The sequence below is a fragment of the Nasonia vitripennis genome, chromosome 1 (genome assembly GCF_009193385.2).
Source record: "Nasonia vitripennis strain AsymCx chromosome 1, Nvit_psr_1.1, whole genome shotgun sequence".
In the NCBI taxonomy this organism is placed as follows: Eukaryota; Metazoa; Arthropoda; class Insecta; order Hymenoptera; family Pteromalidae; genus Nasonia; species Nasonia vitripennis.
Window position 1 is genome coordinate 9274823 of NC_045757.1, and position 27350 is coordinate 9302172.

At 36.6% G+C, this 27350-nt stretch overlaps 4 protein-coding genes across 7 annotated transcripts; 2 read left to right on the plus strand and 2 right to left on the minus strand.

Moving 5' to 3' along the window:
• Positions 1–4038: 4038 nt before the first annotated feature.
• LOC116416365 lies at positions 4039–4653 on the plus strand. Its single transcript, XM_031924437.1, has 3 exons — positions 4039–4302; positions 4395–4438; positions 4524–4653. The coding sequence occupies exons 1-3, from the start codon at positions 4056–4058 to the stop codon at positions 4614–4616; spliced, it is 384 nt and encodes a 127-aa protein (XP_031780297.1). The 5' UTR covers positions 4039–4055; the 3' UTR covers positions 4617–4653.
• Positions 4654–5011: 358 nt separating this feature from the next.
• LOC100679609 (pancreatic lipase-related protein 2-like) lies at positions 5012–7375 on the plus strand. 2 transcript variants are annotated; one of them, XM_016981309.3, is made up of 8 exons: positions 5012–5125; positions 5580–5933; positions 6017–6120; positions 6183–6493; positions 6572–6631; positions 6732–7001; positions 7072–7115; positions 7186–7375. In XM_016981309.3, the coding sequence occupies exons 2-8, from the start codon at positions 5604–5606 to the stop codon at positions 7261–7263; spliced, it is 1197 nt and encodes a 398-aa protein (XP_016836798.1). In that variant the 5' UTR covers positions 5012–5125; positions 5580–5603; the 3' UTR covers positions 7264–7375. The 2 variants fall into 2 exon arrangements, with proteins under 2 accessions (XP_016836798.1, XP_031780296.1); XM_031924436.2 differs by having other exon boundaries at positions 5602–5933.
• An 805-nt stretch (positions 7376–8180) lies between these two features.
• Positions 8181–11118, minus strand: LOC100120396 (carboxylesterase clade A, member 2). Of its 3 annotated transcripts, none has more exons than XM_031924426.2 (8): positions 10941–11118; positions 10329–10593; positions 9973–10255; positions 9688–9873; positions 9408–9604; positions 8865–9336; positions 8642–8774; positions 8181–8574 (listed from the first exon to the last, which is right to left on the minus strand). In XM_031924426.2, exons 2-8 carry the CDS (start codon positions 10560–10562, stop codon positions 8424–8426), a joined length of 1656 nt encoding a protein of 551 aa, XP_031780286.1. In that variant the 5' UTR covers positions 10563–10593; positions 10941–11118; the 3' UTR covers positions 8181–8423. The 3 variants fall into 3 exon arrangements, with proteins under 3 accessions (XP_031780286.1, XP_008216259.1, XP_001604042.1); XM_008218037.4 differs by having other exon boundaries at positions 10329–10641; XM_001603992.6 differs by having other exon boundaries at positions 10329–10464; positions 10941–11117.
• Positions 11119–16536: 5418 nt separating this feature from the next.
• LOC103318033 lies at positions 16537–19437 on the minus strand. Its single transcript, XM_031927932.2, has 3 exons — positions 18832–19437; positions 18405–18633; positions 16537–17893 (listed from the first exon to the last, which is right to left on the minus strand). Exons 1-3 carry the CDS (start codon positions 19143–19145, stop codon positions 16925–16927), a joined length of 1512 nt encoding a protein of 503 aa, XP_031783792.1. The 5' UTR covers positions 19146–19437; the 3' UTR covers positions 16537–16924.
• Positions 19438–27350: the final 7913 nt, after the last annotated feature.

Consider the following 27350-nt stretch of genomic DNA (forward strand, 5'->3'; position numbering starts at 1 on the left):
TCGGAGTGGCTCGCGGAGGGATATAGGCCAAACGGATGAGAGCTTGTAAACGAGGCCTGAAAACAAGAGGAATTTGCATATTGTTTTTATTTTGATTAACGCGCGCGTTGATTGCGCGAACTCGCGGTCGTATGTACCTGTATAGTGAAGGTGTGTCCGTACGGTCGAGGGCTGCGAGCGTTAGTGGTTAATTAAAAGTGAATACATTTTTACTGGACTTACTGGAGGTTACTCTATTATTTTTCTTAATGAAAAGTTGTCATTCCTAGTCTCTGAACATAAATGAATCAACCACACAAAAATCCTTGGCAAATATCGAACTACAGCTTGCAAAGCTGTGTGCACCTCACTTGAAAAATCATCCTAGTCTAAATCACGCTTGTCCTCTTTTCTGCTTCCAATATCGCATTCCCTCGAATCCCGCTTCCCAATAACAAGCTCTCACCGTCGCAGCAGCGACAAAACCACTCGTAAAATTTCCCGTGAATTTTTGTCGCACCCTCACCGGCAACGGTCCTTTTACAAAGTCCCCGAATTCCAGCAGTTCAACGGCTACATACATTAGAGCTCTTTTCACAAAAGCCCCTAATCGATGCGAACGCAGCACCGCGCTGACGCATCGCTTCGCACGCAAAAATCCGCGTAATAAATGGCCGTCGCAATCGTCGCCGGCTATACCTTTGTATACGTATAATACAAGTGCACAGGCTCGATGATGAGTCGACGCTTTCGAATCGCGACACTCGGATCGCCATCATTATTTACGAGCGTTCGTTCGACCATCGAAGCCGAATTTATGGGGCAAGCGCCGATGCCTTTTTTTCGGGGATTTTGCGCTGCGTTTTCTTCTCCCCGAGCGCGAGTGGGTGTCCTTTATGACGCTGTTGTTTCGGTATTTAACGAGCTATTTTTGCCTGCTTTTATACACGCGCGATGTCAAGGATATATAGGCAGGTTATACTGTAGAGGCTTTGCGAGGTGTACGTGGGGAGCGAGAGAAAAAAATGCGTTAGCGGGACGTTTTATTGCTGCGGGACGAAAGCGCGACGTCGGCTCGCAGTGCTTTGACGATCGCGAATACAGGGACTTCGAGACGCGATAAAATATATAGTTTTATTTGACAATATCGCTCGAGGCTTTCCGTCATTCGGCTATAGTAAAAAGTATATCCATCATCGTTGCAGAGGATGAACGATTTAAAGCCTCGAGTTTTAATTGAATACCGGTATTAAGCGAATATGCCGTTCAACGTACAGCAAGGCTGGATATAAATTTTTGAAGATAATTTTTTCTTTGTCAAAGAGAATTTTATGGAGGTTATATCCGCTTGTGCCCCGCGCGTGCTACACTAACATCGATATCGCGATTATACGCGAAAGTTATGAATCCGACCGCAGCTGAGCCACGCGTATGCATCGAGAAAGAGTTAAAAGCTTTCGCGCTTTGACGTTGTATTATTAACTATATACTCTCGAACATTTTATCGACTCGCGTGAATAACGCTTCGAAGCGTAAGTTTCCGGGAAACTGCTAAGTCATATCCGATCGAGTGTTATCTTTTTACAATTGAAAAATACTGCCCGATTCCGAAGTTACGATACGCAGCAAAGTTGAAATATCTCTCGCAATAATTTTACAAAACATCCAACTTTGGACATTTCTCTCCAGAAATAAACGCACTCCGGAAGTTAACCCAGTTTTCCGCGTACGATCTATGATATCCCACGCAGCATCAAACAACATTTTCGCGCATAAATTTAATAAATCCCAAGCTGGGCAAGTATGCATCCTTCACGGCGCAGCGGGTCAAAATACTATGTCTCTCTCGAGTCTTGCATCAGAGTGTTCTGCTTCAACATCTACGCACGCACACAGAGCCGACGAGCCTTTCAGGCGCCTTAAATCGTTGGTACCCCGCGGTCGAGGCAGAAATTTCAACGTGCATACAAACGGACCGCTCGCTTCCGATGGAAAACACGCGAAAGGACGGAATCGTGAAGTAGGGTCCTGTGCATGGAGATGGAAAGCGTAAGTGGAATGGAAGTGAAGCTAAAGCAGGCGACGATGCAAAAGCGTCGGTGTTGGGAAAATCAGTGGTAAGGGGAGAGAGGACCAAATATTTTGAAAATGCTTGAAGGTGGCTGCTAGGATTGTATCAATGATGCACAATATTTTTTATTGATAATTAATGTTATTTCGTTCAATTAATACGATAAGTGTATTTAAAGATACGTTAATGCTTTCTTCAACTCTATTTCTCTCTCACCCTCTATCTCGTTCGTTTTAGCTTTTACCCCATCGCGCTTCGTTAAGTGAAAAAGCTCTCTAAAACAGAACAAGGACGAATTTCACCTAATGGAGCCTTTGTTGTTGCCATAGTACTAGAGCTGTCTGGTGAATCTGAAGAATTTGAAATGCATGCGCACTCTGCTGTACAAACCTTCTACGGAACGAGAGCCGTCATGGACAATATGAGTCAAATGGAAGAGTCAGTACAAAAATTAGATTAGATTGTTGTGTATAAATATGTTGAGAGTACTCTATCTTCAAGAAAATTCTGGAAATTTCGAAAAAAAAATCGAATACGTAATTCATTTAACGAATTATTTCTGACTCAATGTTTCATCATTGTTATCGAACGATACCCAGTGCAGGCAGAAGTCACGTTTTCGTTTTAATTTTTGTTCCCTAAGTAGATGAATACAAGTATGCTGAATCACCATTCATTTTGCGTAGATTATACTTCTTTGTAAAATTCAGAAATTCGCACTTGTCAGATCGATTTCTGCTAATCTTATCAAATATATACATGTTTTACAAATATATTAAATTTTGTATGAATAGAATTCTCAGCAAAGCAAGTGTTCTTTCTAAGATAATGCATGTTCTGGTTGTAACGTTATTGGCGCTTTCGTCATCTAATCTTCTCCTCGCCGAAGAGCTGGGTGCAGATTTATCGTGTACAGAATTTAAAAATGATTATGTAGGTTCCGTTTTTTACGTCTTTTCTTCGAAACCAACATACGATGGAGCGAATTTCTATCTTGCCTCTAAAGATAGCGTTGATGGTGTAGAAATCAATAAAAATGACTAGAAGGGTCTAGAAAGTGACAGTTTCGATCTTTCCCGAAAAACTTATTTCATTATTCACGGTTATATAGATGATCATAAAAAAGGATGGATAAGAAAATTGAAGAGAGCATTGCTTGATACTGTAAGTGCAGTGAACATATCATACGTGTTCAATAATAACATTAAATTTCGTGTCTAATTTATATAGAACAACGTCAACTTAATTATAGTCGATTGGAGTAAAGGTAGCCAAACTTGGAACTACGTAAATGCTGTTCAAACTACTTATTTAGTTTCCCAAGATATAGTCAGGTATGCCGCAAATGTTGCTGATTTTCACCTTGATACACTACTATAATTTATGATATTTATTTTGTATTATCTATTGATGAAAGTTTCTCGAGAATATGAGAATTGAAGTTTCACAGTTTAAAAATTTTACCGAAAGTCACCTTTGGACTAATTTATACTTAATCGGACACAGTTTTGGCGCTCATATCAGTGGCCAAGTTGTACATATACTTAAAACAAAAAAAAAGTTCTTACAAAGTGGAAAGAATCACAGGATTAGACCCGGCGCAACCTTGTTTTAAAAATATAAATAGTAGCTTGAGCCTAGATCAGAACGATGCAGATTTTGTGGATGTTATTCACACTCAAACAGAAAATGGGGAAAAAATCAGTGGATTTGGATTGCAAAAGCCTTGTGGTAGTTTTTTGTGCTGATTTTGGATAGAACTATACCTTTTAACTCAGCTCCCAATACAAGTGAATACTATATGTATACTACATAATTACAATTGCTTTTCAGGCCATCTTGACTTTTATGTTAATGGTGGTGTAATGCAACCAGAATGTGAAATCAAATCAGGTATATAATATTATTATATAGACAACAAAGTTTCAGAAGTATATAACGTTAACTTTAAATTAAATTATGTGTAATTTTTGTGCTTCAAGTATTTTATACGAAGTTAAACAAGATGATCTATAGTCATAATTTAGCTTATACGTTTTTTACATCGACAGTAAAAAACTTGAAAATAGCTGATTGTAAATTATTGGGCTATCAGTGGGATGGAAGCTACAAAAATGCATTAGAAATTTCACACGAAATTCAAAAAAGTAACCAGTGTTCAAATTGCTTAGAGATGGGTATTAATGCTGTAAATCATCAAACTCAGATAAGACGATATTTAGTTATTACTTCAGCATCAACACCGTACTGCCGTAAGTCATAATATAATATATTCTAATAATTATTCTAGTATATATATATACACGTAATTCAAAAAAATTTACATTTCTTTTTACAAAAATAGAACTGACAAATGATGATGAATCTTTGATTACAAAAGCAATAGATGTAAGTTTAAACTGTGACTAATACTTTTTGTCATCTTCAATTTTTTAGAACTTGATATTATATGTAATATTCTTAATCATTACAGAAGCTGAAATCAGATACCGCACTATTTCCTCAGCTGCCATCAAATCCGTTAAAAAATATCTTTTCTTCAGAGTGGCTTAACTTTGGAAAATAAAAATATGATAACCATATGTATACAATTTGTATTCGGATTAATAAAGGTACATTGAAAAAGAAACAAGCAAAGTTTCTGTACAATAGCATATGCTGGCTAATTATTCTTGTAATGAAAATGGAAATTTTGGCAATCATTATAAAGTGTGATGACGAATTTGTCGGCTTCAATTAATAAATTATTTATTTGCGATGTATATATTGTTATAAAGTAAATAATAAGTTAATGCGAAAATTTACAAGTCAATGCAGAATTTTTTAACTATCAGTAACGTGGAATATTAAGTTCTTTGTCTTACTTCGTGAGTAGGACATAATGGAACAAGAATGAATAATTACCGGAAAAATATTCTAACTGTACTTGGAACTGTTATAAAAGATATATGTCTTGTAAATGCCTGCTATACCGCAACCTGTGACAAAATTTCTTCAGTTTTCTACTCGTAACATTCTATTGCAAAACTAAAGGAAAAATTATATTCATCTAATTTATAAAATTGTTCCAAATAGGTTAGTAAAATAGCAATCAATTCAAATGAAAATGATTATAACGATAAATTTATAATTTTTAAGAAGATTTATTAATCCATGGGCCAGTAGATTTGCAGTTCTTTCTTATCTTACAATAACCGATATTCATTAAATAGACAATTTTTCAAACTACTATTGTTGGCATAAAGACAATCAAAGAGTGACTTATGTTATGGTTTATAAAAATGATAATTTAGATTTGAATTTTAATTCTGGCCGTGATTAATTTATTCATGCAAATAATTAATTTCGTCATGCTAGGTATACTATTATGCAAATATTTTCTGTATCAAAATTTAAGAAAAGTCTTTATCATTTCTAGTAGATATAGATAACAGTTCGCTAAAAACTAAGAATCTCATTCACAAATTGTTCAATATCATAAGTGATTTCATCGACCGTATGAATTGCATTATACAATTTTATGTTTTAGTGAATTAATTTCGTTATTGTAGAAATGAAAGCGTTGTTCGCATCTCTCTTGACTATACTGTTTTGCCACGTATCTGCTGAAGAGCCCGTTAATTTGACGTGTACGGAATTAAATAATACATTTTTCGGTTCGGCTTTCTACGTTTTCTCTTCAACACCAACTTACAATGGATCAGACTATTACCTTCAAAGTAAAAATAATGAGGAAGGTGTGAAAGTTGGCGTGAATAATTGGTCAGCACTTAATAGTAAAGGCTTTGATCCTTCCCGTAAAACTGTTTTCATTATTCACGGATACATAGCTCATCGTAAAAAACCGTACATCATTGAAATGACAAAACAACTTCTTGATACTGTAAGTATAATATAATTGCTTATTATTTAACTTTTTGTAACTAATATGCCTGTTTTAACTCGTATTTTTTGTCACTATTTCAGAACAATATTAACCTTATTGTGATAGATTGGAGTAAAGGTAGTAAAACTTGGAACTACATTAACGCAGTTCAAACTACTTACCACGTTGCTCAAGATCTAGTCAAGTAATATTTACATATATCTTAGAATGACTTATAACAACATGCTTATGACTTTCTATAATTAGGTTTTTGCAAACAATGAAGGAAGAAGTAGCTAAGTTAAACAAACCTGCAAGCGAAGAATGGAAAAATTTATACCTCATCGGACACAGTCTTGGAGCACACATTAGTGGTCAAACAGGATATTTATTAAAACAAAGAGATCAGTCCTTTAAAGTTGAAAGAATTACTGGATTAGACCCAGCGCAGCCTTGTTTCATAAGCGTTGAACAAAATGCGAGACTGGACAAATCAGACGCAGATTTTGTTGATATTATCCATACTCAGACTGGGCACGGAAATGGAATTAATGCATTTGGTTTAGAAAATCCTGTTGGTAAGTTTTATTTTCTGAAGAGTCTATAGATTTATTGTTTCCAATAATTTTTACAATAATTTTTTTTTTCATTATTAGGGCACATTGACTTTTATGTGAACGGGGGTGTCATGCAACCAGAGTGTGAGGCTAAATCAAGTGAGTGATTTTGTTTCAATTTAAGAAATCAAAATTATAAATGTAATCATCATTTTCTATAAGATCATAAATAAGTTCATGGTCTATTTCTGTTATTAAGTCTTTTATACGGAGATAAACAAGATGATTTGCAGTCATAATTTAGCAAATTATTTCTACGCCGAAACCGCTGGTTATTCGAAATCAAAATACTGTAAGTTTGTTGGTCGCAGCTGGGATGGCAGTTACAGTGACGCAGTCCGAATATTGGATGATGTTGAAAAGGGCAGCTCTTGTTCAAATTGTCCAGAAATGGGTTTGAACGCTATAAATTATAAGAAGAATACAGGAAAATACTTAGTAATAACATCTACAAAGAAACCATATTGTCGTGAGTACGAGTTCATAATGTTGCTAATTTTAATTTATTCTGAACTAACTACCAACAGATTTAATTATAGAACTCAAAACAGATGATAAAGATAAATTGATTAAAGGATTTGGGGTAAGAGAAAGCTGAACATTTTTGATAATTGTATGTCATTCAATACTTAAATATCGTTATTCTTTTTCAGAGATTAAATACAACGACTGTTCTATTCCCTGCTAGTACGTTCGATCCCGAAACTATGTTTGAAGACTGGCTGTCATAAAATAATGCTCGATATAGCAGATAATAATTTATTGTAAAATAAGAAATACGCAAAAAGTAGCCAACAATTTGTCAAGTCCAGCAATAGATATCTTATCCCTTACCACGGCAAATCGATAGAATAATCTCGATACTTGAGCAGTTTTCCTCTATGTTGCACTGCACGTGGTTGTGCGCGCTCAATTAAGCCAGACCCCGTGTAAACAAGCTCAACTAAAATGTAGCTGGAAAAATTCTAATTTTACGCAGTTGGATTTTTATTACAGCAGGGCAAGGCATCTGAAATTTGCATCAATAATTATACAGTTATTTATGGATAATCTGAAATTCAAGTTACAAAATAGTAGACTTTTTACGCTCAACTCTGAAATCATTCGTACATAATCCATAACACAAGGGCGTGTATGATAAAAAAAATAACAACACAGGTACATTAGAAAGTTTTACAATCGCGCCGGCATTAATCTTGACGAAATTAGCATCCCGTACGAATTGCCGTTAAGCTCTACTCTGTAGGAGAAAAAAAGTCGGGCGTGGTAAATTACAATTATTGCTCCATTATTCGAATCTAGCCGTGCAAACAATAATGAACGTTAAATCCGTGTGAGTTACGGAGATTCTAAAGTAAGCCGTGTGATTTACCGTCGCTGATACGCCATTGCCGCCCCCACCGCATGCAAATCTCCCTCCGCACTGTATTGTTACTCGCAAGCTTTATGATAAACAAGCGGCTCCGCTCGAATGACATCCCGCCGCTTCGGCGTTACGTATCGGGATCACTTTGCTTGTATTTAGGATGCGCGAGATGCGCAAGTGCAGTATATGTACCATCTCTCGTGATTGAGCATCATGTCGGTGCAGGTGAAACTGATCCCTTTCAAATTATCGATTGGCTCAGGTTAGTGATTAGGCAGACAATGGGTTTGAACAAATTAATTTTATACAAATGTTGTCAGAGACCATGATATCACAGAGAAATCGATTATCACAGTCAGTGTGGAAGATCGTTTTGCTATATGATATTATTTGTTTACGCAAGTATTTCTAGAAAATCGCAACTCCTTATGATTTTACTCTTGGAAAAGTAGTTTTAGAAAAACTTGATGGATATATGTTTATTACATTTTAGTTTCACCGTTCCCAAGCCAAAATTTACATTGTTCAAAGCAATACTCTCCACATCTGCCTCATATTATCATCCGGATTGACTCCGCTTGTAAGATTATCATTAATCTCCAAATAATTTTTCTTGTCCTTCTCTACTGGTAACCATTTTGTAGTTATTAAATCGTCAATAGTAGGAGTTGGATCACTGTGTAAGAAAATAATCAGTTATATTTAATTAAGTATATTTTCAAAACAAATAATATTGTATTTACCTAGTTTTTGCAAAGTTAGTCCACATGGTTGTCATTCGTTCCATAGTAATACGGTCCCTTGTTCCTTCTTGAAGTTTTTCTCTTCGCAATTCTGAGAAAAATAAGCAGCCTAGTTCGTCCGAGTGGCAGGTGCCTTCGTAAAAGACATTTTATGATAATTATAAATAAGAAACGTCCATCTAATTTGTGTTGTTTTAACATTACATTTATTTATAATGCTTACCTTCTATTTTAGAGTTGAACCGTTCCTTCATTCCTGGAAAATCAGACCGATAAGAGTATCTATACAGATAAGTTGGGGTTGTCTTTTCCATTTGATTTTCTACAACTTTGTGAATATCATTTACGAATAGCATGTCTCCAAACAATTGGACCAGCTCATTGATTTTCTTATCGGTTATTTTATCTTTTCCGAAATAAAATTCACGAACGACTTTTGCAATATTGGCCACTCTTTTTGGATCACTTATTTTAAGATAATCTGAAATAATTGATTCGAAATCGTCTTCGATTTCTTTGATGAAATTTGAATAATCTCCTAGAAAAGATAGAATGCCTTCGTGACTGTTGTAGCCCACTAAGAAGGGCACGTCGATACCTTTTTTACTCATTTCTTCAACCGATTGCGGCAAAATTGGATCAGAATTTTTTACATCCGATGTTGGAACTAAAGTAAGTAACAACTTTGATGATTCCTAAGTTGAAACAAAAATTTAATTTATAAAGAATAAGTTACGCTTATAATTGTATTCTATATATTTGTTACCCTTTTATGAATGATTTCGTAAGTTTCAACTAATTTGACTGCTGAAACAGTTCGCAAAAATTCGATTGCTTCCAAAGGCTTGGAACAATCTTTACCTAATTCCTTAGCTAAAGAGTAACCATGTTCTTTATTGGATTGAATATGTGCCCATGGATTAGATATAACTCCACTCTGAGCAATAGCTTTATGAAAAAGGCCTGCAAATTAATATGTGCATAAATCGTTAACGTATCGAATATTTTAATATTTAAAATTTGAATGTAATAAATTAATAATCAACCTTTTGCTTGAGGAGCAATACAAAGTCCATGTATTGACGCTGCACCAGCACTTTCCCCAAATAAGGTTACATTTTTAGAATCCCCTCCAAAGGCTTCAATGTTGTCTTGTACCCACTTTAAGGCAGCGACTTGGTCTTTTAATCCTTGATTTCCGGCACATTCTTCATGCTCCATATTTAAGAATCCTATTGTTGAACAGGAAAGCACATCAATATATACTATATAACTAATCATCACACTCAAAATGCCTTTTTTAAAAATATGCCAACATTTTAAACTCATACCTAGTACTCCAAGCCTGTAATTAACACTTACGATAACTACATCCTTTTTCAAAAGATAATCTGGGCTATATTTTTTATATGTATTTGAGCTTCTTTTAAAAGCTCCTCCATGAATCCATACCATGACCGGACGTTTTCCCGTTAAGGAATTTGTTGCAATATTTATGTACAAACAATCATCTCCACCTTCCAATAAATTTGCAGAAAGGTCGCATTGTGCTGACGAATTACTTTCTTCTGTTACGTTTTTTACACCTTGCCATGGTTTTAGCGGTTGAGGTTCCTAAAATAGCATAATTTTGAAAATGAATTTGATACTTATAATTAGAATTAGAATTAGATGAGGCAAAACCTACTTTAAATCTCAATTTCCCGATTGGTTGTTCGGCAAAAGGTACTCCTGTGAATGCAAAATACTCTCCTCCATCGATATTTCTACGTATACTACCTGCTAGTAATCCTTGTTTTGTTTGAACAGTTGGTACGACCGCGCTGTAATTTTTTATATTGATTACCACTAGTGTTCTGTTGAGTAAACATTTTGCTCCACAACCACCAAAAGCATTTGAAAGGATCCAACGGCTTAACATTATTATTTCAGTGCTTTAGACCATGATATTGCTGAATGTACATATGTAACAAGATGTATTTAATTTCAGGCGTAGTAGACTAATAACATCAAAATTCATGAAGTTAAATCGCTAGATCTCGATTACTATTTCAGAAGATATTATAGGCATGCAGCATATTTGCATGTTGGTAATATTTCCTTTACTTTAAAAAATAATTTTTTCAACATCTTTTATGATGTATGCCATTTATACTCGATCGATGAAATGAACGATATCAGATCTAATCTTATCTATCAGATATACTATTAAGATTGTTGAACATTGCTCTCGTATTATTTAATCATATGCGATTAAAAACCTTAGAAATACATGATCGACAACTTGTACTATAAATACCTGTCCATTATCACTATATCTATAATTTTATCACTTTGTCTGTCGATAGTTAATGGAATGAAGCTCAGGCTGACGAAGCAGCTACACTTAAAATTATCTGAAGAATTGACGTTGATTTTGTAAACACACACAGTCGTAACTATAACCACAGCTGAACTAGACAGCCTCGTGGTTATAAAAGAACTTTCCGCGACATTCGCGGTCAAAACAGCAAGTACATAGCAATAAATAGTTGATCTTATGTTGATAAAGTTAAACTTCATGCTATACCTCGAGAAGATAAAGTGGATCCCTACATCCCAGCAGAAGCATGGTTATTACTCATACTGTAAGAAGGCGCTCTTTGTTTGTTCCATTAATTATTCTTGTAAACTATTAATAACGCTTTATCAACTACTCCAATAAAGATAAATTGATATAAAAAAATTAGACAAATTTCTTAATTTGTTGTAATTTTTGTATTACTAATAACAAAATAATACGCCTAACGATCGTATCATCCTAGCATGTTGTCAATGTTTTCAAAGTAGATACAATTTCAAATTTTTGTTTAATTAAATCAATATGCTCAGCAGTGTGTGATGAGTACTCTGATACCTATAGAAGGCTTCAACAATAAACGCGTTTATCGTTTATGAACAGAGAGCAATCCCCTTATATTCATTTATAGTATAATTATGTGATAATACAAAACTTAACAAGCAATAAACATAATATCAACAACTGAATAATTTTATTTATAGAACTCTTTTAATAAATGGATATTTAATCAGTAACAAAACATTTTTAATGTTGGTGCTATGTAAACCAGAAATTAATTCATCACTTTTCATTCAAACAGTACTTTTGATAATCTAGTCTCATCTTGTATAAGTTCAAGATTATCCATGGCGATTGGAAAATAAAAATATCTTTATTAAATTCAATATCCTAGAATTATAGAAGCTTAGAGTATTCATTGTCTAAAACAAATAAAATATTCTTAACTGGCGTTCCTTTTATAATAAATGTATGCATGAATATTGTTGACAGTTGAAGAAAAAATTGGTATTTTTGTAAACTCATAAAAGTTAAAAATGTTGATTGTTATTAATTATAATCTTACCAGTGGCAATTAATATTAATTAGATCAGATCATAACCTGAAAGTAATGAGATTTGAAGAGTTATAGAGTGAAAAATAAATTTTTTAATATTAATCTATGTATCAATAAATTACCTAAATGTGCGATCTCCCGATCTTGTTCCTGCATGTTGTCGGTTTCACCAGGTGTATCTGCTGTGGCAACATCTAAGACAATAAAGTTTTAAAATAATTAATTTACCTACTATTATTATTCATCTTTTTCTATGAAGACTTTTTGATAATCAAAGCTTATAAGGCTGCAACACAGAAGAATACATAATATGAATGTAATCCTTCTAAAAGTTTGACATTACTGGATATTCTATAATAGTTTACAAATTAAAATTGTTTCTACTGACATTCAATAAAAATGGGTACGTAAACCACAGCCAAAAGAAAAAGAAAAGTATATAAGTTCATTCTGACTTCAAATGTTCCACTTTTCGAACGTGTTAGGAGCTTTATTTATATAGCTAGTAAACCTATAATACCCAAAATTACTTGAGAACAATTAGAGACAAAATTGGCCAACCTACTAAATAATGTTATAACTTTTTTGCTTTAATGATTCAGTGATATGCGTACATTTTTTCTTGTTTTAGGTGATCAAATTAATTTTTGAACTCTCGCGCAAATGCGTGCGAAAAATTTAAGGACATGTTAGCGAAAGCACAAGGCTAAAGTCACATTCTCAGACATGTATTGAACCATATTTTTGACAGTCAAAAAACAATTATGGTTAAACAAAATATGGTTTGATACATGTGCGAGGATGTCATTTTAGCCCTGTACGACATTTTTGCTCAAGCGAAGCAAGTGTTATGTAAAAACGAAGAGCATGCACGTATAAAAGAGAATCATTTAATTATCAGCTTGTTTTTTCAAAAACGTAAACTTAATCTTTATTAAGTTCACGTGTCAAGGATAAATATTTAATATTCGAGTAATTATTCTTACTTCAAAACGGTATACCAAGTTATTTTGGATGAAAATGTTCTTCTTGTTAATATTATAATCTTCAAAGCCTAAAATTAAGTTTATCCTTGAATTATCAGCGAAATACTAGCTGGTTTTAAACATAATTACTATAACCTTTGAAGTATGTATTAGCTAATGAGTACTTAATCTTTATTACGTACGCGAATGAAAGAAAATATTCAACTTCTAAGTAATTATTCTTACTTCAAGAGAGAGATACTTATTTTAGTAAACTTAAGTTTTTCGTGAGTTTTTATTCAAACGATTGATCTTTTAGAGGAATGATGGTCAAAATATTAATTCTCGATGAATTCACTCGGATTTTTGGAGTTATTTTCAACGAAAAAATAACGTTAAACCCCCAACAGTTTCCGAGCAGGGTTTTCCTCGTAATTTTCCTTTAGTGGAACTTCGGATTTTCTCTTGCCCTACAGGCATAAGCCTGAGCAAATGCGTAACAGCAAAGGTAGGACTAGTAAGAAGCCTGAAATAAAAAACCTTCTTAGGGAAGGCTACACTGGGAGGCGGACGTGACAACCTCTTGCGGGTGGGGAATGATATGATAAGATGAATTAAGTTCTATTAATAATTGTAATGACTGAAATCAATATTAGAACCAATACCTACATGCACACTTGCGTCAATAATAATAAGAAAATGTATAGTATTATAAAACTAGATAAGATATATCCAAATTGACTTATTTAAGGTATTAGGAATGATTATATGGTTACATTCTACACAAAAGATTACAAATATATAATTTACATAAATAGAGAAACGATACCTGTTGTACAAGTGACAATAATGAAAATGGAACTGACATACAAGGCAGCTTTCGTGTTCGCTATTGGGTTTTTTGTTACCATCGCAAAATGTATATAATCGCAACTTTTAAGAAATGGAAAAATTATCAAATACTGACGTATAATATATGCAAACTAGTACCTTCTACAAGGAATTTTTTTCTAGCTGATGCTCAGCGACTTGTCCTTAGTACAGAATCGTGTTATGGAGGTACAAACTATTTAATAATTAAAATATTGTTTTATACTACTATTTTTCATAATTATTTTCATTTCTTTTTAAAAAAAACTGCGTTACAGTAGGAGAGAATAAATTCCAATTTAACTGATAATGAAAGCAAAATGAAAAAAAAAATAAAATTTTTAAACTTTAATCAATCTGATATACTTTGAACTATTTTCTGACAGAATAACAGATGAGCAGTTTTAGCGACTTCTTATACAATTCGATATGTACAATACTTTTGACCCGTTGTTGCGAAAAATAGTATACTGGTTACAGAAGAAAAAATACCGAATCTATAGCACATGTGTGCCAAGCACGCACCGGAATGGAACTTTCTTGAAACAGCAGCTGAGAAGGAGCATTCTTAGAGCGCAGACATCCGATTTTCACTCTTGTATTATTAGAGGCGTTTTTATTTAATTCTCTTTGTTATTTCACTTAGGTTTGTGTATTTATTATGTGAGATGCTGATGTAAATAATTTTGTTTTTACGTTTCAGCGGACGCTTATACTTTTGAAGAGGAATCATCTGCTATCATCAACGTTACTTGTAATTATTAAATATTTTCATTTTATTCATCAACTACACTTAAAATTCTTGTTATAGTTTTTACTAAATAAGCATTTTCTTATCATGTTCTTGATTGTATTTATATAGAACCTCTTTGTTTAATCTATACACGGACCATTGTCATATTCAAATCTATCATGAATATTTTACAATCACTAGCAAGATCAATGTGCGCTCTGCTTTATATTAAACATTTTTATAGGTTAGAAACAAACTATCACGCGCGTCCCGCCATCTGTCTCGTAATCTTATTGGCCAATCGACGACCAATCAGAGCACGAATAGAATGATGATTCCTCTCTTTTTTAGAGTAGGATTAATAATGAGTCATTAACTTTTCAGGTGCTGGTCCTTTTGGCGACGAATTCAGATGTATAGGTCAGTTTGTCATTATTAATATGTAGGTTAAAAAATAAACAAATAATCTAACCTAGCAATTATTTTAAGGTACGTTTTTTTCAACGAGAAAAATACACCTTCGATGTATTTTTCTTATTATGAATTTCTGAATTTGTATATGTATGGATTTCCACAGTGTATAATTCAAAATAATTATAAATTGATTTCGTTACAGACAGCGCACCTGATATTCCAGCACTACAAAGATATTTAGGTAAGAATTAACTAAGTTGGTTGATTGATTAATTTGCCATTAATATCTTTTTAATTAATAAAATTAATTTTCGTACAGTTCTTTTTTCTCTTCATAAAAAAAGTACATATACTATTTTCTTCGTTGCAAAAAAAATGAAAGCTGCGCGTACATAGGAAACCTACATAATTATTTAATCATTATAGAAAACAATTATCATTAATAGAAACTTGATAACTATATTTTTCCAGTATACGGTTTTGCTGCTCTTAGACAGTGCAAGGGTGAGTTAATCCATCTTTGTATGTAACAATATGATTTGATGGTTGATTTTTATTTGCATTTTACTTTTTCAATCTACTATTAGAATGATATCTCTTCAACATAAATTATATTATTATATTATACACATATAATTTACCCGTTTTTCGTACCTATTACGCCGGACTAATGTGACTGTTTTTGGACTAGAAACTAACGATGAAGCCTACGTTATTAAACTTGAGGAATATTTAAAAAGAGGGCAGAGAATAGTCAGTAAGTTTCAAAAATATTTCTCACAGTAAGTTGATTCGACTTAAAATGACCGGTGCGAATAGTTTATCAAACAACTACCCATATATATTTAACCGCAATGTTTTGGTAAAAGTAAATTAAACTTTTTTATTGCAATTGAGTATACGTGTATTTGTTTTGCGATGTGATGTCAAATTCTAATTTATAATTGTATAAAATATCGAAATTTTGTTTTTTTAGGAGACTTTGTAGAGTGATTTGGATATAAATTTGAAGGAGGTATGTAAATCACATGGATTTCCACATAAACTAAATATGTTGTATAACTTACGTTGTTAAAGTACACTGTTGTAGGTTAACTTGAAAACAATCTTGTTGATTTAAAGCAAGTAGAGAGCATTTTTTCAAGAGTTAGATCTTATAATTAGTTCGAATGCTATTTCAAGAGGATTAGATATTATTTGATGAGATAGTGTTACAGAAATCAGTTATGGGTAGAAATCCACTTTTAATATGTAAATTAATCAGAACTATCAAATAATAAACGAGTTGTGTATGTCTATTTGAATTGATTAATAAAATAATAAATGTGCATAAATTATCAAACATTTTTTCATAATTTTTCGAACAGTTGCAAAAAATGGTTAATTATTTAAAACTTAGTACCGAGGTGTATCAAGTTCCTATCAACAGCTATGAGAAGCTATATAATGATTAGTGGTGCTGTGAAAATGAAAACTTAGAAGGATATCGTGGAAAAGGAATGAGATAAGACAACCTCAATTTTCATAATATCTTTTAATATGGCTATCTTGATCTATTTCATTTAGGAACCAGTCCTTTCTTATTTTCCACAATCAAAGTATCACGACAACAAATATGGTATACATGCATACGTAATTACAATTCACACATAAATATAATTTTCTTTGTACATCTTTACATCTGGGTATGCATAATCGCTGTGAAAACATCTCTCTCGTAACAAATATGATAACAGCTAGCAGCAAGTGCGATTCCAAAAAAACTTCGATTTCTCTAAAAACAAACGTGTAATTACATTAGGCTCTAAAAATTGTACATTAAATCTAGCTTTCACTCGTGCATGACGGTCCTTATCGAGCAAGTCGACTCTCGCTCTCCTCAACGCTTGTATTCAAGCTTATACTGTTATCGGCTCTTCGCATCGGTCTCGCTCTGTTTACTGCCTTTCGGCTTCTTGTGCTTCTGCTTCTCCTCCAACTCTTTGAGGAACTTCGTGCTGACCACCTTGTGCCGCCACAGGCTGAACGAGCCCATCATTTTCTGCACGGCCTCCTTCATCTTGGCCTCGGCCTTATCGGTTTTATTTGCCACAACAGGCTCGCCAGTGCTGCTGACGATTGGCACACTTTCGGTCGGCGCTTGCTCCTCTTTGGTTTCCTCCTCGATAGTCGGCTCCTCGTCGATCCTCCTCTCGATCACCGCGACGGCTTCAGGTTTGGATGTCGTCGTCTTCTTCTCCTCTGTCTCGATGGCTTTCTTCTCCCCGATCATCTTCGGACTCCGCGAGGTGGCGTTCTTCCAGCTCTGGCTCGCCGTCATCGACATGATGTTGTGCATCACCTCTTCGCCCGTGGAGTTTTTGCTCGGTTTTGCATCCGTCGAGTTATCGCTGTCGAGGGGACCACGTTGCAGATTTGGCGCCGGTATGACCTGTAGACCCCCACTGGCGGCCGCTGGAAGCTTTTGTCGAATCGGCGGTGGTAACGATCTGGCGAAATGCTTCGTGCCGGAGTACTGATGATGTCTCGGTGTTCTGATCGGTGAACCGTCGAAAAATGGAGTGAAACCACCACCGCGTCTCCTATTGAGTTCGGCCTTGTTCACGAGTGTAATTTCATCCAGGTGATTAAGCGGTTGCTTGAAGCGCGGGATTTCATACTGCGGACTGCGGTTGTTGTTCTGGTAGCCGTATCTGCGGAGCGTATTGTGCTGTTGTTCCAGAACTTTGCCCGAAGCTTTAGATTGCGGTAGGTTGGATTGCTTATCGCTCGCGGAAGAGCTGTTATTCGTCGATGGGAAGGTGGCAGGATCCTTCGATTCGGTGGAGTCAAGACTGCGCCCATAGTAGTTACCACGATGATCCGGGGGTCGACTCTGTAAGGACAGATTGAAGAAAATTTGGACTTGCGTAAGATTTATTTTTATGAATCACGCGTCTAGCGAATTTCGTTTTGTTTTGTCTCGACTGTCTTGATCATGAAAGTCTGTTTGAATTAAAAATGAAAAGATAACGATGAAATAAAATATTCAGAATTTAACTCAATAAATTTGCATAGATCGCGATGATTGAAAAACATCAAATTCGCAGATAAATCCAAAAAATTTGTGTTCGGCATAGATTAGAAACATTCTTGAGAAACATTTTAGCTAATAAAAGCCGTACATTATTAAAAATTCCAGAGAAACTTCATTTCTAATTTTATAGCACGCATATAAATAGGAGCGATACATTTTTTTGTATCCATGCTTTCACTTTCACCTAAAATAATGATGTTCAAATAAATGTCCGGATAGTGGGCGGCTGCACGCGGGCAACAATTCACACTCATTCATAATCACAGTTGTCTCGCAATCTATTACTAATTTTATATTGATATTCACTTACCCAAACTACATTAGGTGTATTGGATCCAGATTGTTTCAAAAGCATGACGGAGTATCGAGGATCATTTGGAACTTCGAGTAATCTGTCGTGAGTTAGGTAACCTGTTTTTCTGTCTTTGATTTCTTTGTCCGGCGCAGTTCCAGAAAGCTTCCATGGATCACTACTGGTCATCTTAGAAGGATATTCATCCTGCTGGATCACAGATGATTTCCCAGGACTCATATAGTTGCTTAAAAAAAAGGTTCTTGAGAAGTGAATGCCAACGCCAGGTTGTAATTTTTTTTTTTTTTTTTTTTTTTTGTATTGAAGTAAAACTATCCCCATAATGTCTTTGAAAAGTTATTGATTTTAAGTAACTTATAGGATTTACCAACAAAATATCAGCTTTGTATTAATTTCTATTCACCAATGTCACAACGTAAGGTACCTATCGTGTTGTTTCATGGGATCCTCCGTATAATAGGGCAGTTGATTGTACTGTTGAGGTGGATGCGACTGATGACTGACCGGGGGACCATAGGTGGGAGGCGCTTCTCTATTGATAATATGAATGACCACTCGATTTATGTCTTCGTCAAGCGGTTCATTCTGCCTGATGAACACCTTCTTCCCAATGCCAGGGAATTCCATGGGTCCTATGAGTGGACCAGGTCCAGGGGGTGAGTCGTCGCCGAAGAAATCTGGCATCCAGTCGGTCCAGCTACTCTCGCGATGTCTTGGCATTGGCTCCAAAATCATCATGTCATCGTTGGAATCGACGGGTTTAGGAACCCTCTGAATGTCCCTAGATGGAGGGCTATTGGATGATGCAATGCTGTCTGGAACATCCAGTGTAGAGCCGAAACCGGGACCATTTTCAGCTATTCTCCGTGATGTCCATGGATTGCTCGTATCATACGGATGATACAGGTCGCGATGATTAGGGTTTGGCTGTGGTTGTGAGCTTCTAAAAGGCTGACCAGTCGGTCTATTGTAACAATTATGAATATTGGGTGGATAATGTTATACAGCGAATAGGGCGTATACGGAGTTATTAGAGCTGATGCTTATAAGAACTGCTTGAAAGTGTAGTGTGTAAAAGTATTTTGAACTCTTTTAAAGAGAAAAGTTTGTGCTTTTTTAGATTACTTATGAAACTTTAACTGAAATTCGTTATAATATTCAATGAAAACTAATTTAAAAACTTTTGCATGCTAATTAACTACATTAATTGAGGTTTTAAAGCCGCATGTTTTTACTACTTATTTATTTGCCGCGAATAACATTATTTAATCAAATTTTATTTTATTCAAAAAGTTAGACTACAAAGAAACTTAATCTAAAATCTCTATTGAATGGTCCTATGGTTTTATAGCTAAATTAAAAAAAAAAATTACGATACCTCATAAAATTGCCATTATCAGCTATGACAAACGAGAATAGGAACGCAGCAACCTGTGAGGAAAAACCTGGATGTAAATTCAACGCACAACTCTCATCAAAGATTCTTTTGATATGCATCGATTTTGCAAATAACAGAAATAAAAAGCATTAGGAGAATTAAATCAAGCGTGACACTGTATAAGCCAATACAATGATTTTGTTTTCCTTATTCTCTCCTATTATTTATAGAAAAAAAATCGTATGGTCTGTCAGACGTCGTCATTACAAAAAATCATAATTGAACCTCGTCGCGTCCGCGTCTCTAAAACGTAACATCAGACATCTAGAAATCATGAAACAAAAGATTAACATAACACTGGCAAAGTCACAGGATCGTATGCGAAGCACAATTAGTCCCCATAAACGTCAGCTTCGAATCACAGTCACAGTCCAATTAAGTAATACGAAGCAATCCTCTAATGGTCATCCGTTAACGCCACTGCACGCAGACGTGCAAAAAGGTATAAGTCAAACTGCAATTAACGAGTGCCGTCAGCCCTGATTCACACATCACTCACCATACCAAGCCGCAAGACCGTCATCTCGGGACGAAAAAGCGCGCGCACTTTCCGAAGCAAAAAGAAACCGAACAAAATAAAATAATAATAATCGAAAAGAGATGAACTTTTGATCGAAGGAAAGAAATCTCGCCACTCTCGAGATTCGAGAGCAGCGGAGCGCACGCGTCTAGGAACAACCACCGCACTGAAGAAACGAGCTTCTGTCAACTGGCTCGCGGATATATAATACGCTATCTTTTAAAGGCCGGACGCGTCGGAGCAGGGAGATCCCAAGCTGGAACAGCTGATTTTCTCCGTTTCAACGAAACGCGTAGAAAGGTGGAACGTGATACGCGAGCGCGCGAGCATAATCCAACCACTTGCACTTGAAAATGCCCCCCTTCCGCGCGCCCGCACTGCTCGCGATACAGATACGGATATACGCGCCTTCCTCCTCCTCATCGTCTCTCACCGCACTGCAACGAGCGAGTGAAAGAGAACCACTGTAAGCCTAAAAACTGTCTCGGCCGTGGAAATGAACTGTGGTTTTACGATTAGCGCGCTAGTTTTCATTTTTTTTCTTGGTTTTTCCTCTGTACGATACGCACGCGCGCGGGAGCCAGTTTTTACTTTCTTTTTTTCGGCGACGATGCCGCACGTGTCACTTTCCGCGCTTTTCTTCTGTGTTATACGCTACTATAATATAGCTCACTTTCTACGTCGTTCGCGTGCCTCGACGAGCAGCGGAAACGACGAAAAACAAGGAGGACGTTATTGGTGAAAACACGTCGAATTTTCGACGAATCTTTCCGCGCTATTCTTGCGAAAGAATGGCCGTTGCGAGCGCATTTCGTATGCGCGCGACGAACTCGCTGCACGCGACGCCTTTCCAAACTCGATTTTTTTCGTCGACTTGTTGTTGGATTTTGTTTTTGAATGTATAGTGCGTGGATAGGCGAATTTGTTTGACGCTGTTGATGTAATGATATATTTGAAAACGAATTTGTAAAAAGTTTACGGAGAGTATTTAGTGTGTCACGCGAGCTGATTAACGCGATGAATAATGAAATCCTATTGAACGTTGGGATTTTCACTTATAGATCCCTGGACTTTTTGTTTCACGGAAACGGGATTCGATTAAAGTGGCTATCGGTCTAGAAACCTTTCATCGTGAACTTCAAATAGCTCATTCAAGCTATTGCATGTAAATATAGACTTTGCGATAGTACCTATGCATTTCTTTTATTTATACATGGAATAATCAGTAAACAAACGACTCTTTTGGAAAGTTCTCACGTTTTTGTATTTTCTATTCTCAAGTAGGATTTCGTGTACTTTCACAAGAAAGAAATTATTATTTTTCCTGGGAAAATGATAAAGCTCGAAAAAAAGAAACTCAAAGCGCAGTACGACGTGTGAAATGTTTTCTAAATCATACAATTTTATAGCTTAATTTCCCTTTCTCGTAGGTAGAACCAGCAGGACAACAAGGTCACTCTCTTCCGCCTTAATTGTATCTCATAATCAAGCGGCGCAATCACGTTGCCCGTGATTTATACCGTGCAATTTTCCCGAAGCTTGCAAAGCGTTTGATGGTAATTCTCGAGCTGCGAAGCCTATAATTTCCTGATTTTATATATTGACAGACTTGTATTTATACTACTGTGACACAATGTGTATGGATAAAAAACAAGAATAGTTAACTAGACTGATCCTGTATGAAAAATATATAATCATTTTATGGCTTTCAACGTTTTTCTAAACATTAAAGATCGATCAAACTGATTACACATTTTCTGCGAGGCGTTCTTGAATGATGTCTTATTAAAGTTTATTCAGAGAAGTCGGATACTTATTACCGCTTATACGCGTGTGGTTCTGTTACAATGCCACTACCTTAAGCGGGTCTTGGGCGTTGTCGTCCAGATCGGACTGGTGGGTGCCTATCAATGTAACGATGCCAGCGAAGGCGCGCTGCCTTGCAGGGGAGTGTTAGGATGCGAGAATGAAACCGTAGTGTGCCTAACGACGAGTTGACACTGTCCTCGGCAAAGTCGAAAAGCTCTCATACTTAGTTCTAGAGAGGTATGGGGGTTATCACCTCTAGAACGGTGGACTCACCTGCGATCGGAACAGGATCCAAAGCGCGCGGGTTTAACATAATATCATGGCTCAAAAAAATCAAAACCAAACCAAAAGGGACTTAAGGGTCGGAACCTGGAATGTTCGCAGTCTATACAGAGCAGGCGTGTTTACAGAACTCATAAAGGAAGCTGATAGGTACAATCTAGATTTGGTAGCAATACAGGAATCGCGGTGGCCAGATGGCGGAGTACTGGCATCGGGTAACTTCACGTACCTGTATGGGGCCGGGAGCAGGGGATCCCCAGGCACCGGATTTCTCGTAAGCAAAAACATCATACATTCGGTTAAAAGTTTCAAATCCGTCAATGATAGGCTCTCGTACATCATCATCGAAGGTGAATGGTATAGATATGTATTTATTAATGTACACTGTCCTACAGAGGACAAAGAAGAAGAAGCTACACTGAAAAAAAAAACACAGCCATTTTAACTGAACTCGCACCAGTAATCCGTCATTTTACGAAGACTCGCCAAGATTACCGTAGAGTTCAGCAGTTTTAAAGAATCAGTTCGGTCGTTTTTGCTGGTGTCCAGCGTAAGCGACCAATTTTACAAGTCGCGACTCACCAAAACTACCAGTGGCACACCGTTGTTCTTACTGAACAGTCGTTACGGTGGCAGAACGGTTAAAACTACCGGACTTTACAGCAGAAACGACTGTGTTTTTTTTTCAGTGTAAGGATCTCTATTATGAAACTTTAGAGCAGGTAATCGATCAGTTCGCGTCTTACGACACAAGAATAGTATTAGGCGATTTCAATGCTAAAATAGGTAGGGAAGAAATGTTTAGGCCTACTATAGGGAAGGAAAGCCTGCACGAAGCCAGCAACGATAACGGTATTAGGGTCACAAATTTCGCGGCAGCAAAAGATCTTATAATCAAAACTACGTGTTTTAAGCACAAGGACATACACAAAGCAACGTGGACATCGCCGGACGGGGCCACACAGAACCAAATTGATAATTTTCTCATTGAAAAAAGACTTCATACTAACGTTCTCGACGTAAGGGGTTACAGAGGGTCAGATAGCGACTCAGACCACTTCCTAGGTACCAGATAGAAATTAATAACAGGTTTCAGGCACTTGAAGAAGCAAACACATCGCTGGAGGGGAATGACGAACCGAATAGCTTATGGGGATCCTCGAAAAGACTATAAAAGAGGCCGCGAACAAAGTACTGGGTAAAAAGAAAAAGCCAAAGATCAAACCATGGTTTGACGAAGAGTGCGAACTCTGGTTTGAAAGGCGCAAAAAGGCTAAATTAGATAGCTTACACAATAGAAGCGATAGGACCGCAGAAGAGTATTCTAACGTAATGAAACAGGCGGGTGCGATCTACAGAAACAAGAAGCGGGAGTATCAAAAGAATCTTATTAGGAGAATAGAAACAAACAGTAAGGAAAATAACCCCCGCGAAATGTACACAGGGATTAACGCCATCAGAAAGGGTTTTAGGAGTAGAGCGCAATTGATGAAGGACGCAAACGGGGACCTCGTAACAAATGACAACAAATTACTGTCGCTGTGGAAAAACTATTTCGATAAATTATTAAACGTGCACGAAAATAGCGAAGAATTAGGGGACGAAATTCACACTGCCTGAGACGACCGTACGGCAGCGCGTGTCATGAAGGGCAGGCCGATGGTAACGCGACTTCTAGGTAGACCTAGACGCAGATGGTAGGACAACGTAAAAGCGGATCTAGTAGAAATAGGACGGGTGGGTGTCGATCGGAGGGGTGCACCTTGGGTGGGGTTGACATAAGACAGTGCAGCGTGGAAGGCTTGCGTAGATGAGTCGATGAACTTTCGAGTTCCAAATGTCACAAAAAAAAAAAAATAAAATACGCGTGTGGTTAACAAGCTCGGCTTAATTGTATATGTGAATTCAACAAGATTCTGTTGTAACTTGCTGGTAATTATGATATCCTGGAAATACTTTCAAATTACAAAGAGGTTTCCTGTAGTCTTTCAGTAAAAAATTCATATTATAGATTTTCAGTTCATGTATACTAGGTTTCAAATTTTACAGAAACTCAATTTTCAATGGGAAATCCAGATTCCTGATGTGTGAAATGTGTAGTTGAAAGAACTGAAGGAAATGAAACCAGGAAGAACGAGGAAGCCTACAGTTTTTTATAATAAAAGTGCTGTTAAAGGATCAATTATAAGTTAAATGATAATGAGATTGAACAGTTGGCGCGCAATTAAATGTGTCCGATCTTTACAAACATGTATGGCTCCGATTGACTGAGTACGTATCGATCGAATTGATATGTAGCTCTGAAAGCACCGAGCAATGAGTCATGTAGTTCCTTCTTGTGAACGCAAACATTCAAGTGCAAGATTCCAATTCCTTTTATTTTTTGTTTGAAAGATATATTTTGAATGTCAACAATATCCAAAGAAGGAGCACTGATTGCGTTGATGGTTCTAATTGAATTCACACCCACTCACTGTTGCAGCTTAAAGTTTCATTAGATTCGTATTTACGACCAGTACTTGACATTAATATACATTATAACTCAATAAAATTTATATACTTTCTAAAATTCGTTCGACTAGTGCCAATCTAAGCCTTTCAAATGTGTGAAAATTCATTTTTATACCGTATCTATAATAATTGCTCGTAAAGACACCAATCAGCACCGAGCATTGAAGTTCAATAAACCTCTTTAGAATTCTTAATACTCCGCGGACACGCGGAAGGAACGTTCGTAAGTGTGTAACATAAAAATATGATATTCAATAATTACTTGTAAAAGACACCAATTAGCGGGGAAAATTGGAGCTCAATAAACCGTTTTAGATTCCTCAATAGCCATACATTCGATCAAATGCATATCAAAATCATTGTTTTTTTTACATCTTTGTGAGAGCTATACCTGGCGAATTCCACGAGATCTCATTGAAAAAATTCTGATATTTCACATATTAAAATATATCAAACTCATTACTCACCTAGCGAGTGATAAGCACATCAACGTGCATTCAACAGTATAATCAGCGCAATTCACACATCCCTAATCGGTGCCTGCAACCGGTCGCCGCAGCGGAAAGGAAAATCGATTCGCCACCGAAAAAGAAAATGCCGCAGCTGCGGCAATAATTGAGCCGACATACTTTCTTTCCTCACGTGCGAGTTCCTTCCTGCAGCTCGAGAGTCAACAAAACGGCGCCGTATACAAACAAAGAGCAACGCACTCTCGAACTCTCTCATTACACGCCGTGCGGCTACGTCAGCGCGACTCTATCTACGGCCAAGGCCATTATACCCTGGGCTAGTCTATAAGAAAAGTATGCACACATCCCTCCGTAAAAGTGGCTCCGCTTAATTGGCCCCGCGATACCGAGAATGCAGAGCATTCGCGCGTGCGCGTGTGCTCTATGTTTGTAAGCAAAGCCGGTTTACAGACATGCGGCGACTGCTCTGTGTAACGCTCCACTTTACGACTTCATAGAGACTCGCGCGCGGGGCATAGAGAAATGTGCACACACAACGTTGCGGCGCTCGCATTAACCGCTGATTTACGAGGTGCTCGCGCGGCGCACCGGAAAACTTATACCTGGTGCGTACATATTAGAGCTGAATTTGTGGCCAATCGTTAAGCCGACCAGTTTTTTCCCGGCGCGCCGGTTTCTTGCGCTCTTCCCATCCGTTTGACAGGACGAAACGATTCGATTCGATGGCTCGGTCGATCCAATGGATGGATTTATCAATCCCTCGGTTTTTGCATGCGATTCAACGGTATAGCTACCGTTTCACGTGTGTATTAAGACTTTTTCGCGAGCGGAAAAACGGAGGAACGTGTAGTAGCGCACGCGGACGTTAATCGCTGATACACCGATTTTCACTTTCAGTCGCGGGTTTAATCGGAGCGGATCAAGCGAGCGGTTTTTGCAATAGGCCACAAAACTTCGCGTGAGCATGTACGACTGATTGATTTGAGAGAACGCGGGACGCCGACACGTGGATATAATTGTTTTAATTTATGGCATAGCGTGCGGTATGCATGTGCTGTGTTTAGACGCCGGGGAAATGCGAGCGAGAAAGTCGCGGCGATTTTTCCGTTGTTCCGAATAAACGTTTCGATAATGAGTTGGTTCGGCGCAGACACGCACGTGTGTGCGGGGCGATAAGTGGACGAAATGTTTTTGTTTATTCGTATGCCGCAGGTGGCGTTTGTTTTGTGCACAGTAGGCGGTGGAATTCTATGGAATTATTCGCTGCGCTCGAGAAGGGAAAATCTTCGATTTTCTGAGTTTTAAGTGAAGTAGATGAAAGCGAAGATAAAGGACGATACGATAAAAATTCGAAGTCTATTCTGTGGGAAAAGCGACGTGGCGTAGTCTGTCAATTATCGAATTTCACCGATGATACATAATGCATATGTAACGTATACGTACCACGTGATTGACTGATCGGCGTCAATTATTTAGTTAATGTATACGTGAGCGTAGCTGACAGTAATAGGACAGTTTGCTTCTTCAATTACACCTCGATCTATTACGAATCTAAACTTTTGTAAATGTAATTATACGCTGAATAAGTGGCTGCAATAGATCACGTTGACGTATATGATGCAAATAAAAGATGTTGATTGAAATCACTGGTGGCTAATCTATAAGAACTTAGATATATGCAAATGAGTTTTGCGTGTTACTTTTTATTTTGAAAACTTCATTTTCAAAGTCAGTGATCCATTCATTATTTTTACAATCATAAAGTTATTAAATAATGATATTTTCAAAGAATCACACTTTATAGTGAATAGATGCATAATTACGCATATCCAACAGAAATCAGCTCGCGTAGCGAGTTTACCAAATAGTGCATGTCTAATTGAGTATAGAAACTTCCTACTTCGCTGTACTAA

What these genes read in the sequence shown, in the direction of transcription:
- LOC100679609 (XM_016981309.3), top strand. Translation starts at nt 5,604, where the DNA reads ATGAAAGCGTTGTTCGCATCTCTCTTGACTATACTGTTTTGCCACGTA. An exon ending in CAAAACAACTTCTTGATACT is followed by an intron (nt 5,934 to 6,016) that starts GTAAGTATAATA and finishes TCACTATTTCAG; the next exon opens with AACAATATTAACCTTATTGT. An exon ending in TACAAAGAAACCATATTGTC is followed by an intron (nt 7,002 to 7,071) that starts GTGAGTACGAGT and finishes ATTTAATTATAG; the next exon opens with AACTCAAAACAGATGATAAA.
- LOC100120396 (XM_031924426.2), bottom strand. Translation starts at nt 10,562, where the DNA reads ATGTTAAGCCGTTGGATCCTTTCAAATGCTTTTGGTGGTTGTGGAGCA. An exon ending in TCGGGAAATTGAGATTTAAA is followed by an intron (nt 10,256 to 10,328) that starts GTAGGTTTTGCC and finishes ATGCTATTTTAG; the next exon opens with GAACCTCAACCGCTAAAACC. An exon ending in TTACAGGCTTGGAGTACTAG is followed by an intron (nt 9,874 to 9,972) that starts GTATGAGTTTAA and finishes GTTCAACAATAG; the next exon opens with GATTCTTAAATATGGAGCAT.
- LOC103318033 (XM_031927932.2), bottom strand. Translation starts at nt 19,145, where the DNA reads ATGATGATTTTGGAGCCAATGCCAAGACATCGCGAGAGTAGCTGGACC. An exon ending in CCCATGAAACAACACGATAG is followed by an intron (nt 18,634 to 18,831) that starts GTACCTTACGTT and finishes CTTTTTTTTAAG; the next exon opens with CAACTATATGAGTCCTGGGA. An exon ending in ATACACCTAATGTAGTTTGG is followed by an intron (nt 17,894 to 18,404) that starts GTAAGTGAATAT and finishes CTGTCCTTACAG; the next exon opens with AGTCGACCCCCGGATCATCG.
- LOC116416365 (XM_031924437.1), top strand. Translation starts at nt 4,056, where the DNA reads ATGATCTATAGTCATAATTTAGCTTATACGTTTTTTACATCGACAGTA. An exon ending in AGCATCAACACCGTACTGCC is followed by an intron (nt 4,303 to 4,394) that starts GTAAGTCATAAT and finishes TTACAAAAATAG; the next exon opens with AACTGACAAATGATGATGAA. An exon ending in TGATTACAAAAGCAATAGAT is followed by an intron (nt 4,439 to 4,523) that starts GTAAGTTTAAAC and finishes TAATCATTACAG; the next exon opens with AAGCTGAAATCAGATACCGC.